At 45.6% G+C, this 15,105-nt stretch overlaps 1 protein-coding gene across 1 annotated transcript in view; it reads right to left on the bottom strand.

The window, feature by feature from the left end:
• Scamp1 (secretory carrier membrane protein 1) overlaps positions 1-14,483 on the bottom strand; it is a 78,549-nt gene extending 64,066 nt beyond the window's left edge. Inside the window, exon 1 of the mRNA XM_076927164.1 lies at positions 14,208-14,483. Coding sequence (XP_076783279.1) covers positions 14,208-14,264 — 57 coding nt within the window. The 5' untranslated portion in view covers positions 14,265-14,483. The remainder of the gene's footprint in view (positions 1-14,207) is intronic.
• Positions 14,484-15,105: the final 622 nt, after the last annotated feature.

Here is a 15,105-nt window from a genome sequence, read left to right on the forward strand (position 1 = left end):
TATTGAATAGTAAAATACTATGCATACTTCCTCCCTCTCATAACTAGGGAACCACTGGAATGCCTTCTGGACTTTCTACGTCAATAGGACCACGGAACATGCATTCACCTGGCATACTGGGACAAGGTTTTACAAGTTTAATAGCTTCCTATATTCTAGCCAGTCAACTTTTAAGTGTAAGTTTTCCTCCTGGGTGTAAGTGTATCATTCATGTAATATTTTGATATAAGTTAACTGATGGTTAAGTTCCAAGTCCAGTTCTGGGACCCCTAGCACCAACTACCTTGACCACAATGTATCCACGGGGGTAGGGGGCAGTGATCATTGAAAAGCCAGAGATTTATCTCCTGCTGGCCTTCCATGACTTCAAACGTAATCCTAACTTTAAAAATCTATTCATGCAAATGCAATGAAAAGAGCACAAGATGTTCTTTTCAAAAACCTGTAACATTAAACAGCCAAGACCATGACTCCTGCCCATGGACACTGTATCACAAAGGTAAAATGAGCTTTCCTTACTTCTCAGTTCACGCTGTAACACATAATAGCTTCTAAAATCCCTAAAGCTTTGGAAGGCAACCAATAATTTACGTTTTCTTTTCATCACTATTTCTTTCTATATTTTTTAAAGATTTTATTTACTTTATGTATATGATGAGTACACGGCAGCTGTCTTCAGACACACCAGAAGAGGGCATCGGATCCCATGACAGATGGTTGGGAGCCACCACGTGTTGCTGGGAATTGAACTCAGGACTTCTGCAAGAGCAGTCAGTGCTCTTAACTGCTGAGCCATCTCTCCAGCCCCTTATTACTATTTCTGTTACTACCAAAAAGTTTAAAGTTAATAAAAATTAGAGAGTGCCTTAGAAAACAGACACTTTGAAGATGAAGGAAGAAAGGATCTCATGTTGCAGCCAGAAGTGAGACTGCAGTCTTACTTTCATCTACCTCCTGGCACTCCCGCTGTAACAAGCCTACGAAGATGAACAGCACACATATTCTGAAGGTAGAAATCAAGTAATTTGTCTAAGGCACCTAAGCAACTTGGTTCTTTCTGACTCTCTTCATCCAGAAGACAAATGTCTTCAAAGTCTCATCTATTTCTTCCCTCAAATTCCCCTAATATCAGGACAAAAGCCCAAATGTTTGCTTATGATGTACATAGTTCAAAGAACATTCTCTTATAAAATCAGTTCTAAATGTTAAACTCCCCTGAGACACAAATCTAAACATTTCCATTAAAAAAATGTTTAATAGAGAAAAGTCATCCATTATACTAATATTAAGCTTAGGGTGTTAATTTGCATTTTATAATTGCTACTTACCTGTAAGTAATTCACTAAAATTCATGGTTATTGAAGACATCAAAGTTAGGATTATATTAAACCACAGGGTTAAATCAACTTAAAATAAGCAAGAAAAAACACTGCCAGACAATGCCACAACTGTACCTGGAATACTGTCCCCTCACCACCCACTGGCGCTGTCCCATGTCACCTAGCACTTATTTGTCACCACTTTGCATTTGTTCCAACTCTCCTCGAGGATTCTCACTGCCCTTAGAGGATTCCTACAGGTAAAATGCTGCTCCCTTCTCTGGGGACAAACAGGAACTTCCAGTGTTTACCAACAGACAGTGTTTCCACGCTGTGTGTTATTCTCACTGTGTTTGACATGCACATGTCTTTAATAACCATATAGCTGGAAATGTCGCACAGTAGCAGAGTGCTGGCCTGGCCTGCATACAGTCCTGCTTGTGACTCCCAGCAGCTCACACAAGAAGCAAATCTTGTACATAAAATCACTCACATTCAAATATCTGCCTAGAAGGGGTGAGCCACCTCCCTACCGGTTGGGTTGGGGAGGTCGCTGAGGCCCCTAAAAGCAATGCAGGCTATTACCACTGTTGTTAGTTACTCACTAGACAGTAAAACCCTAGTGCTGAAGAGACCACAGCTGAGTCAGAGGACACACAGAAACTGGAACTGAGCCAGAACCTGTGCCAAGATGCTACGAAGCCTGCTGGAGTACAACCGTCTTAAGCAGCTCTGGACCCTGGGCGCTACACTATTGACTAGCTAGACTCTAGTGGAAAGTCTGTGGCAACCAATCACTTTTTGATTGGATCTGAGGCCAGCCAGCTCCTCAGGAGGGAGACCATACCTGGCATTGTGAATACAGTCAACCCCATGGTTAGAGGATGTCATAGACCCTAATGGAAAATCTGCTGCTGTTCGCTAACTGAACACTCATGCGTCTATCAAACTGCCTTCTAAATAATTCTGTTTAAACCCATAGATCTGTGCTGATTTCAGTTTTCACCAGAGAGGCTTATCTTTGCAATGGCTACTACAGAGACTTATAACTCAAGTACTGACAGTAACTGTTGAAAACTAAGCCCTAAATGGGACACCTAAAACTCCCTCCCTCCAGGGCTTGAGAACATCAGAAATAGAAGATGGAAAGCCCATAAGGGCCAGAAGGAGTGCAGTGTGGAGAAGGCTTTCTTCCCAGAATGGCACGGCCACCATAGTACTCAACTCTCAAAGCCTGAGCACCTGGGGGCACTCAGCATTCTGTGGCAGAGAGGGAGAGGATCCTGACCACACCGCTCTGAGGATATAAATGCAATTAGTGGTTTCTGAGGGTGGAGGGAGACATTTTCTTTAGTGGTTTAGCCACTGGTAAGACACCCATGTTCCTGTAAATAACTCCTCACTCATACTCTTACAAGCCATACTTGTTTAACTCTGTAGGTCACAAGAGAGAGAGGAGAGGGGAGAGGAAAGGAAGGAGAGGACAGATAGACAGACATGACCATGGAAGAGGAACTCCTTGGCAAAAGAAAGGGAGCAGCAGGAGTTGGGGGAGAGAATGAAGAAGGGTTATTGGGATATATCAAGATAATCAAAATATTAAATATTAAAATGTATGAAAATGTCCTAATAAAATCCATTACTAGGTATAATTAATATATGCTAACTTTAAAACAAAGTATTTTATTTTGCCTCCTATTACTAAAGTTAAAATTATTAGTTCATAAGGATCACCCACATTTCTCCTTTGCAGCACAAGGACTAGCACGCAATGCTGGACCTGACTGAAGCTCAAAATGCTAACGCTTCACACACTATGCTTCTTTCTCTGTGAGTTCGAGCAGTTCCAGTGTTTTAGCCTCCAAGTAAAAACGTATTCCTTAATTCTCCTATATTCTGCAGAACAAATGCAAGATTTCCTTTTAAGGGAACCTTTAAGGAAAAGGTTATCAAGTTGGTAACATAGATATTGATAACCACAATGGAACCAGGTAAAATCCACTGTGTTGGGTTTAAGTGTTCACATGCTCATCACGTTAGAGGACTAGCACCGTCAAGGTGACAAGCGGGGCAGGCTATCCAACACTCTGGAGATCCCAGTCACTCAGCCATCTTTGCATGAAACATGAGGAGCTTTAAAGATAAAATATTGCATTCTCCTTTGTAAGAACTAGCATTGTAAAAGGACTCTGTGGTGTTCAGCCAGGTGCCAAAAATCCTGGAGAAAGAACACTGTTCTCAACGAATGGTATAGAACAACTGATGTCCATACGCCAAAGAATGAGTTTGGTCCTTAACTCACACTGCACATAAAAATTAACTAAAAGTCAACCATGAAACTAATGCAAGAGCTAGATAAAACTGTAAAATTCTTAAAGGAAACACAAGAATAAAGCCTCCTCATCTCAGACTCGGCAAAGAATGTTTAGATACAACACAAAATACAAACAACTAAGGAGGCTCTGTCCTATGTGGTGGCAGACCTGTAATCACAGCACCCGGGAGGAGGCAAGAAGACCATGAGGTCCAAGCTACGTGGTAAGATCAAAGTTAAAGGCTGCTGTGCACACGCACGTGTCCATGTGCTTGTGTAACTGTATTACTGGGGACCAAACCCAAGCAAGTGATCCAACAGATACAGCCCCACTGCAACTTGTATAATCAAAATTCAAGAAAATAAAAATGGGAGAAATGTTTCCAAGACAAATAACTGATAAAGAACTCTCTTAGAGCTAGCAGATACTTCTCCCAAGATACACAATACTAATACGTAAGCAGGACCATCCTCAACACAGGGAATCCGACTCAGCAGCACAAGACCAGCTGACTACAGTGCTGCACACCTGGAATGCCCAGCACCCAGAGGCTGAAGCAGAGGGATTAATAGCTAAGACATCTAGAATCAAAAGCAGGCAGTAAGAAGCACTGCCAAGACAGAGAAGTCTGCATCATCCACAGCCATGGAGGAAAAACGGTTCCTAGGATGAGAGCGGCCATATGACTGGGGTACTACCCAGGTGACTTAAAAACAAGCACTCAAATGCGAATCTGTACAAGTACAGCAGCATCATTCAAAACGGTCAGCACAGGAGAGAAAACGGTCCACGTGTCCAGCAGCTGATGAACTGACATTATAGGGGAGCAGGCCAAGGGCCAGCTCCAGAGTGAACCCAGACCTTGGGCCTGCTAAGCAGAAACTCTTCTACTGAGCTCCACTGGCTCAAAAACGTCTTCATTCTAAAGCTAAAGGCCAGAAGGTGGTTACTGGCTTGTTCCCTGGGTAGAGTCTACAGGGGATTCTCATGGTAGCCCTTACACAGGAAAGGGGAATGGGCTTTGGCCCCAGGACAGATGTGAAGTCAGAAGAACAGTAGAGAGAGCCTAGTTCCACAGGGACAAATGGCAATAAACAAATAGCAAGTGCCCTTGTTACAGGGTCAAGCACAACCCTTCATGCTTTATGTCCCGTACCTGTTGCTAGAGCTCTCCTGGTCATTTAAAAACACAAACTGGATCTGCACTATTCCTGCATAATATCAAAAATTACAGGCTGGAGAGATGGCTCAGTGGTTGAGACTGCTCTTCAAGAGGTCCTGAGTTCAATTCCCATCAACCACATGGTGGCTCACAACCATCTGTAATGGGATCTGATGCCCTTTTCTGGTGTGTCTGAACATAACTATAGTGTACTCATAGACATAAATAAATAGTTCCTTTAAAAATTACATATAAATACAAGTTTTATTCATTATAGCTTTGAAAAAAGTCACATTGCATTTACTGTTTATCAATGTTCACTGAAAACAAATGGATGCTGAGGGGCGGTGGGTGTGCTGTTTAAAATGCATATGGAAAGTACATCAGCCTCCACAGACGCTGGCTCCTTCATTGTCCCTATAGCTCAGAAGCAGCTAGACTGCACAACAGAAAGCCTAAAAAATACCCCTCAGAAGTCCCAGGGAGAGCAGACAGCTCCTATTCCAGTGCTCCCCTTAACCAAATACCCTGATAAACTCAGTCATGTGAGGCCAACACCACTCAGCAGAGGACATGATTAAACCGTTGTATTATGAACAACCACTGAAAGCGGCTCCTTGAGGAGCTGCCCTCAGAGCATAGCAGTCCCCAAGAACATGAGGCCTCCTCTGCTGCTGACATGATCAGAGTCAACTCCAGTATCAACTAGGTAGAGTAGAACACGGAAGGTGTGCATTCACAAAACACTGTGGTGATGCAAGTGGAGCAAAGTCTCAAAACAGAGACCTCACACAAACATTCCCACTGTGACATCGCCACAGAGTATTCAGCTTCTGCTTGAAGAACTCCATCAAGTGCTGGAGGAATTACATTTATGAAAACATTGCCGGGCTATTCAGGTTGATGAAACAGTCTCTATGTTGGGGCAAAGTCCACCTTTATGCAGAAAGCCAGTAAGCGTTGGATACTTTATCTAAAGCCATAAGTAATCGGTTTGTTCACTTAACCAAGCAAGGAGACGTCAAGTACCTGATGGCGGCTCTACTTCCTGCTAGCCTTCTATCCACTAACTGTTCAGTGACTGCTTAGAAGGCTGCCTGCGACTTACTTCGCAACCTTTCTGGACGCTCTCATTGGACACGCTTTACTATGTGCAAACCACCCGTACAATGTACTTAGCCAATGAGGGCATTAGCTAAATGATTACACTAGAGCAAAAGATTGTAGAATTACTCTTTTTTTTTTTTTTTGGAACCTGTCACTCATCATTAATCCAATACACATATCTTTAGAAACTGTATCAAAGTGGTGGTTCATCATAATAAAAAATAGTAAGAGACTAGGACACTGTCTCAGTGGTACAGCACCTGCCACACAGAGGGAGGACTTGACTTCAAATGCCCAGAAGCCATGTAAAGCCAGGTGCAGTGCCCGTATCTGAATCCCAGTGCTTCTACTGCAGAGGGGAGGAGAGCACAGGAGAAGCCCCGACACTGATGTCCACAGCAGCGAACAACAAGCACCTCTATCTCCAACTAGGTAGAAGGCAAGGACTCACACCAAGGGCTGTCTCTGAACTCCACAACAACGTCCATCACACAGCCTGTCCACCCATATTCCCGCAAACACAACATCTTCTGCACACACCTACAAACATACAAAGGAAAGAACCACTAAGCTTATCAGGTATACATTCAGTACTACAAAATATTAAGCACACTTAAACATTTTTAATAATGTAAGCTGAAGAACAAGTTAGTGTCCACGATCATTCCCACAGGCATGACTGCTGTTAAAGCTACGAGGAGCCTGTTCTAGCTTGCTTTCCTGTGGCTGTGATGGAGCATCCTGGGCAAACGCACTTGGAGAGGAAAGCACGTATGGGCTTACAGGTTACAACCCAGCATCAAGGGAAACCAAGCAGGAACCTGAAGGCAGGAACTCAAGCAGAGAACACAGGAAAATGCTGCTCACTGACTTGCTTCCTCTGGACTCCTCACCTATCTTCCTTACACAACCCATGAGCACCTGCTTAAGATGGGGGTGGGAGGAGAATGCCAACAGGGGCTGGACCCTCCTGCATCCATTAGAGGAGAATGCCAACAGGGGCTGGACCCTCCTGCATCCATTGGCAATTAGGAAGTACCTCAAAGACAGGCCTCAAAGATAGAGGCAATTCCTCAACAGAGTTCTCTCTGAAGGCATGTCAGCTGACAACTGGAGCTAACTATGACGATCCCTAAATAAAACTGTGCCTGAATGCTGGCTTTAAAAGGTACAGCAGCTTCTCACTGTACCATACTGAGAGTGTCCATGGGACCCAGGAAACACCCAACAGGACTGAAGCATTTCTAAACAGAGCCGATCCTGAGCACCTGAGACTATTGAGCACCCAAGTACAGAAGGCTTGCCTCAGAAGCCAACTGTAGATACGGTTTTGAAACATGGTTTGAACTTGCATAACATTAATGACAACTGTTAAGAGACTTGTACCAGCAAGACTGAAAGGAGTTATTTCAAAATGAGAACTGGCTTCTGACTCCCAGTGTTCAGTAGCAGAAAAAGACTTCTTAAGAGAGAACATCGAAAACGAGAAGAAGGTAGAGCTGGATCTGAAACAAGGAACCCAGTCACTCTCCTCTGCACGGGAAGCTATCGTGTACCGGATAGATGCGGAATCTGCCAGAGCCAACAACTGCTAGATGCCTCCCACTCCTCCTCGATTATCGTGGGAGCCCACTGAGCTCCCTCAGTACCTGTCTCACCATTTTATGCCAGGTACAGCTTTTCAGTCCACAAGTCTCTGTCAGGAGAGACAGCCATTCTTGTCAAGAAAGGGAGTCGGATTCCCCCATCACCTCTTTTTTAAAATCTAAGATGACTTGGGGCTTATTCTGACCAATAGCAGGAGTGGCTTATGATCCCATAATCCCTTAAAGCCTCTGCTCTTGTCCCCTTCCACACTGTGCCTTTGTGTTTACAGACTTCAGGCTGTACCCAGCAAAGATACCACACAGGAAACCATCACAACCACTGCCTACCCTGGCAGCTCCAGGTGACAAGCAGGCAGTGAACTGAAGGCACCTTAAACCACGCATTCAAGCTGTCAAATAACTAAGACACATTTAAAAAAAAAAAAAAAAAAAAGTCGGTAACTCTAGCTCAACTGTGAAGATCACCAAGAAGCAACTGACTGCTGTGAAAGCCACTGTGTTTGGACATTGTTTATACTAACTGGGAAAACTGAGGCAGTGGTAACAGCACTAACTCAATATAATCAATGGGCATAGATATAATTTAATGGGCAGCACCTAACTCAATATAATCAATAGTTCAAATGTGCTAACCCGAGGACAACAGAGCCCAGGTTCAGACAGTTGACACTGATGAATCCCCGAGGACAACAGAGCCCAGGTTCAGACAGTTGACACTGATGAATCCCCGAGGACAACAGAGCCCAGGTTCAGACAGTTGACATCGATGAATCCCCGAGGACAACAGAGCCCAGGTTCAGACAGTTGACATTGATGAATCACTGTGTCCCTACGTAATACCGAAAGGTAAGGTCTTCAAAATGGAGCTACTGCAGAAAAAATACTGAAGTCTTTTCGTAATGCTATCCAATCTCCAGACTCCAAATTTTAAGTGGGTGGAGGAGAGAGATCACTGCAAATGTCACTATAAACACGAGACAAGACAGATGACACCATCCATGTTACAGAATGAAAGCAAGTGATCCTGGGATCAGAATATGTGCCCCACCCCAGTAAATGTTAAAATCTAAAACTAAGGCGATCTTACACAAGGTAGAGCCCTTCAGAGGTAGTTAAGTCACAAGGGCTGTGGCCTCACAGATTGAATTAATGCCCTTAAAGAGAGGACCCAGGAAGTGCCATCTCATTCAAGGCTTGTCTGAATGCATCATTTAAAGAATTATTGGTTCGGATGCAACATTCAACCTGTTAGCCTCGATCTTGGACTCTCAGCTTCTGGACTGAAGAGTGACAACCCCGTGTGATGTATTTCATCACAGCTGCCTGACTGCTGATTAGCTACCTTGAATCCTTGAATTATGGGAAACATTCTTAGTGACAAAATTCTTGTCCAGAGATCTTTCATTAAAAAAAAAAAAAAAAAAAAGCAAAGTCCAAGCTGGCCTCAAATTCATGGTCTTACAGTCTTCACCAACCAAGGGAAGAGATCACAGGTGCTGGCTACCCCACCAGGCTCAACTCAATTCTTAATGCTCCTAAAATTACTCTAAGACATGGAGAATACTGCTTTACGGGCTGTTTTTAAAGATTACAGGTTCAGAGGGCAGGACTTAGCACTGCAGGAGAGCACTGCCTATGTGTTCAAGGCCCTGGCTTCCACCCTCTGGACTACAACAAAAGAAAAAAACCAAAAAGGATTACAGTAGCCACTGAGACATTCTGCAAGGCAGTATAAATCACACTGTATCTAAACTAAACTATGTATTTCTTATACACATACATACCCAAAATGAAGTTTAATTTATAAATTAGGTGCTATTAGAGATCAACAACTAATAAAATAGATCACAACAACATGCTGTTTCTAGGAACTAGAGAGGTGGCTCAGTGGGTAACGGGCTTGATGGGCAAGCATGAGGATCTGAATTCAGAGCCTGAGCACGCCCACAGAGAGCCAGCCAATCCCAGCACTGAAGGGCAGACACGGGAGGCTCGCTGGCCAGCTGGTCGAGCCAATCATCAGGCTCCAGGTTCAGGGAGAGACCACATCTCCAAACATAAGGTAGAGGGTGCTAAGACAGCTGAACCTGTCTTATAAACCTTATGAGCTTGACAACCTGAGTTTGATCCCTGTAACCCGTGCAAACATCAAAGTTGACCTCTGACCTCCACACATACACAGTGGCATATGCACACAAGCATAATACACAGTAATAATGAAAATTTTTAAATAAAAATGATTAGAGAAAGATACATGTACAGTGGGGGGTGGGGGGAAACACACTAAATTTTAGATAACCTTAGTCTGGACCTAGAGCCTAGCAGGTAGCCAGGGACAAAGCACCTAGCACCTTACTAAAGCCACCATGCACTGAGCACTTTCTACGTGCTACCATGTAGTCCTCAGACCCTGTGAGTGCTCCTATGGAGCACACGTGTCCTAGTAGTTAGGGTTAGTTACCTTTACTGTGATGAAACACCAAGTCAAAGCAACTTGGGGAAGAAAGGTAGTATTCAGTTTCCACTTCCAGGTAACTGTCCATCACTGAGGGAAGTCAGGACAGGAATCTGGAAGCCGCAGCTGATAGGGAGGCCACTGAGGAGTGCCACTTACTAGCTTGATCCCCACGCCTTCTTCAGCCTGCTTTTTTTTTTTTTAAATAGCACCCAGGATTACCAGACTAGGGATAGTATCACCCACAAGGGGCTGGACCCTCCCATATCACTCACTGAGAAACATTCTAGAGCAGTGGTTCTCAATCTTCCTAATGTATGACCCTTTAATACAGTTCCTCATGTTGTGGTGACCCCCGAAAATAAACTTATTTTGTTACTACTTCATAACTGTAATTTTCTACTGTTATGAATCCTAATATCTAATATGTAGTATATCTGACATGTGACCCCCAAAGGGGTCTCAGCCCACACACTGGGGACCACTGCCCTAAAGGTCTGTCTATATCCCAATCTTATGGAGCCATTTTCTCTAGTGGGGTTCCCTCCTCTCAAATGACTCTAGCCTGTATCGTGCTGACATAAAACAAGCCAGCACAGGACACTTTTTCCAACTTTAGGGAACAGTGTGCTGCAGCTTAATGACTCTAAGAGACTTTGCCTGGGAGTCACAGCTGGTTAGTGATAAAACCAGAACCAAGACCCTTTCAAACCTTTTTAAAGCCTGGCGCTCACACTTAACCCTCCCTTCTGCTCCCACTCCACAGAGCCTCAGGTCTCAGCTCCTGAGTAAGAATAAGGAGCAGAGATACGGAAACAACTCAACCTGTAAAGGTGCTTCCTGCACAAACCTGGAGACCGAGTTTGAGCCCCAGGAGTCCACATAAAGGTGGGAGGGGAAAACTTCACAAGTCTGTCATCTGACCTCCACGAGCACACTAGCACTGGCAGCCCACTCCCCATGCACAGAGAAATACATTTTTAAAAACAAACACCCTTATAAGGCACTACCAACAACGAACTAGGAACCTGGACACCGTTCAGTCTAACACCAAATTCCACACACGGAAGCGGTCTCACATCCACAGACCTAACCAAATATATTTAAGGATGGACTTCCAAGCTCTGAATTCTGATTCTCCTGGTGTCTTAAATGTTAATTCTATTATCTAACTCAATTACACTAAAACATAAAAACATATTAGAAAGCCTAAAGCTATCTTTGCCCCTTTAATGTTGCCCTCTAAACAAGTGTCCCCCCTTCCAGGTTTATTCCTTTAGCTTTTGATCAACTACAGACGTCCCTATATTGGCCTCACCTGCCCTCTGAATTAGACTAATATCCACAAACTTAGAAACACTGCTGCAATATCTGTTGGTTAATTGGAAACTGAACCAAATAAGAAACATGTAGCAACTGTTCCCAAAGTACACATTGAGTATGCAAAAAAATACATTTAGTCTACTTTTGGGGCATGAGGTTTCCCCACTTTAGCTGTGGCTGGCCTACAACTCACTACATCAATCATGCTGGCCTCAAACTTGGAAATCCTCCTGCCTCCACATCCCAAGTGCTGGGATCAGTCACTATGCACAGCCCTTTCTGGCTTTAAGGTCACATTTCAACAATTCAAAAACAATGGATTTTTTATAAATTTCCCAAAATTAATATGGGTTACCATAAATGTTTAATTCTTTCAACTTCCTTAAACATAACAAAGGACTCTGAAATGTCATAAAGCCATTCACTAGGCCTACCACAATCACTGGGGTAAAACAGGGGCCCAGAGAAGATGTATGAACTGAAGCCAGCAGAGCAATAAAATCAAGTCAGCCTTAGCTCATCCTAGGATACTGGATTCTGAATGATTTATCAGGACATGACTCAAATGAAGATGTTTACAAAAGTGTAGTCCCAACACAACGGAGCAGGAAGGAAACAAGAACATAAGGCCTGAGGTGTGCAGACAAAGGCCGGTAATCCAACCATCAGGAGTTCAAGGCCAGCTTTTTCTACAAGAGTCTCAAAAAACAAACACACAAACCAACATCAAGTAGGAATGAACTATAGAGCACGGCTAACAAAAAAACGTCAACACCAGGATTTAAGAAGAAAACCGACCTGAACGTAACAGCAAGAATCCTGGGACCTTTGTAAACAAGGGCATGGAAAGAAATCTTATTTCAAAAGTCACTGCTACACCAAATGAAGCAAAAGCAGCAGAAGGAAAATAACCTCCTGCAGATATAAAGGTTACTTTGAGAGACAGAAGGGTGACTAGCTACAAATGTGACTAGCTACAAATGCAAAGATAAAGCCAGGGCTACTGTCTGTGGTGTGACAGTCACTACAGTGGAGAACCGTGGTACACGTATTCAACCAAACCTCCTTAGACACAAATTAGCCAGCCTTTAGAACGTTCTACGGACTTGGATGATCACAGTCCTGAATGCATCTCCTTACAGAAACAGAAAATGTTCATCACGCTCTACCACGACTGATCCTCGAAAACTACTTGTGCTTATCACAGCAATCTTATGCCCAGCAGAACCGGAAGGTGTCATGGCAACATTACGTAGAACAAAATATCAGTCTGTGATAAGAAACCGGGATCTTGCCCTAACGAGAGACTAATATGAAAGGAACCGTGAAATGGATAACCAGATATAAAACGAACAGCCTTGTGGTTAGATGCTTAAAAACAGCGGCACTGAATTATCTGAGTTAGGAGAGGCTGATGGGTTCTTCATGTTTCATCTTTAATTATTTTTAAATGGCACTCACTTGACAAATTATGAAATGTTTCTTTCGGATATCCATAATAACAAGAATAAGCCAGTTTTTCACTACATGGAAGTGAGTCCTACAGTAGATGAAACAAAACTTCAGGAGTTGGGGGACCATGGACCGTACTTTAGCTGCACCTGAGTGCTTTATCTGTGATTACAGCACTCAGCAGGCTGAGGCAGAAGGCTAGAAAGTTCTAAGGCCAGGTACACTACATAAGGAGACCCTGCCCCACAACAACAACAATGAAAAACAAAAAACAAACAAAACAAACAAACAAAAAAGAAGCAAATGAATAGAGCCGGGAAGGGGGATAGTGTTGAAAGTTACAGTCAACAGAACCATGGCAGAGCTTTCTCTGTATTTCTGCAAAATGAGTCCAGCTGTCAGGTATAAGCGGATAACTTCCGTAAAATAATACCTCATGAAGTCATGAGGTTAAACCATCCATCAGAAGGGGTGCTTTATGCTTCAATATTGTAGGGAAGCCACAAAAGCGCTAAAAAGAGGTAAACCCAACAGGCCAGAAGCAGCACTTGGGTGGCCACAAATTAGTTCCCACTTCACCTTTGAGACTACAAATTAAAGTTTGCGCTGCACACAGTCAGAGAAATTAAGAAAGAACTAACCAAGCCAACAGTCGGAAGAAATTGCCTTGCTATGCCTCACAGTCTTTTAAGAAACCCAAAGTACTTTTCAAGGCAAAGTTCTCGGAGGCAACATTACATTTTAGAGCAGATGACCAACATTTAAATGGCCTGCCTGGGCATTTAACTCTGTGCCAAGCCCTTTGGAGGCTGGGGAATCATGTCCACTCCAAGAAAGAAAGCAGCTCACTCACGTGAGGAACGGAATCCTCAAACAGCTCGGATCCCCAGTGACGCACTCTCAGCTTGGAAAATGGCCCAGGGTACACCTCGCTAAGAGCAGCTAGGTGGGGAGATGCCCGCGTGCACTATTGTTTCCAGATGTTTATTTATTTTTAACTTCTGTTTGATACCCGTTCCCCTAAGCTGGGCCCGGGGGGGGGGGGGGGGAGCCTCTCGCAGCGCTACTGGTGGCTCTGGGAGCAATCGAGTTTCGATCATAAAAACACCCCTTTATCCTTTTATCGCAGCGTCCGTGTACCCGCGCCTCTCTCCCGCACACCTCGGCCGTCACCCGCACGCAGCGCCAGTGCCAGGTCCCCATGACAACCCCAGCCCCGGGCGCCCCGGCCTCCCGGGCCCCCGCCCCGCGGCCCGCCGCGCCGGCAGGACTAGTGGCGGCCACACCTGCCCCGCTCCGCTCCGCTCCGGACCCCGCTCCTGGTCCGGCAAGTCCGCGGCCCGGTGCGAGCCTCCAGGCTGGTGGCGCTGCCGGTGACGCTGCGACCCGAGACCCTCCCGGCAGGGCCTCCGCGGCCACCGCGACGCTCAACGCGGGCCAGGGCCAGGGCCGAGGCCCGGCGCTCACCTTGAACGGGTTGTTGAGATCCGGATCCGCAAACGGGTTGCTGTCAAAATCCGACATTGCCCCGGCACTGCGCGTCACCCACCCGAGCCCGGCGCCGAGACACAGACGAGGCGAGGCCGCCGCCCCCCTGCGCGCTCACGTCGCCGCCGCCGCCGCCGCCGCCGCCGCACAGATCCGGGTGCAGCTCGCGGGCCACCGAGCCGGCCGTGCCACTGAGCATGCCCGGTGCGGCGGAGGCCCGCGGCGCCCAGCCATCCGGCAGTCCCTTCCCGCCTGGATCTGCGCTCCGGGCTCTGCCTCCGACCGAAGGGCGAGCGCAGGCGGAGGGCAGGTTACAAGCCCCGGGCCGCGGACCCACCTAGCGCGGCGGAGGGGGTGGTGGCCTGTGTAGGGGACCACGGTGCGCGCAGGTCCCACGTGGCAGGCAGGTGGAGGAGATGACACTTGGAGAGCGAGTAGCTGAGGTGGGAAAACATCCTCCGCAGGTGCCAAAGATTCCAGACCCCAGAGCGGGAAGGAATCCTAAAGCAATTTAAAACACCCTTGCCACACGCACCCCCACCTGGGAAACCCGGCCGGTCCCTCCGATCCCAGGTCACTGCTAAGTCACGGAAAGTGGCTTCACGCTGAGGATCCGGAGTTGCTCCAAGAAAAGGCAACATTCAGTGCCGGAGCCCAGCCCCTGTCTCCCATCCTCCCTCCCCACTTATAAATGATGGGGGGCATGGGGCAGCGGAGTAGGTGGCACAGTCTATCGACCCAGGCCCTCAAGTTAATGATAGTTGAAATTGTTGACTTTTATTTTCAGGCATTTGGATGAAGAATACACACCTCCTGATATTTGCATTTTTTTCTTCCCAGTGCCGGGAATGACTATCGAAAACTGTATAGTAAATGA

Source organism: Arvicanthis niloticus, chromosome 29 (genome assembly GCF_011762505.2).
Source record: "Arvicanthis niloticus isolate mArvNil1 chromosome 29, mArvNil1.pat.X, whole genome shotgun sequence".
Taxonomy (NCBI): Eukaryota; Metazoa; Chordata; class Mammalia; order Rodentia; family Muridae; genus Arvicanthis; species Arvicanthis niloticus.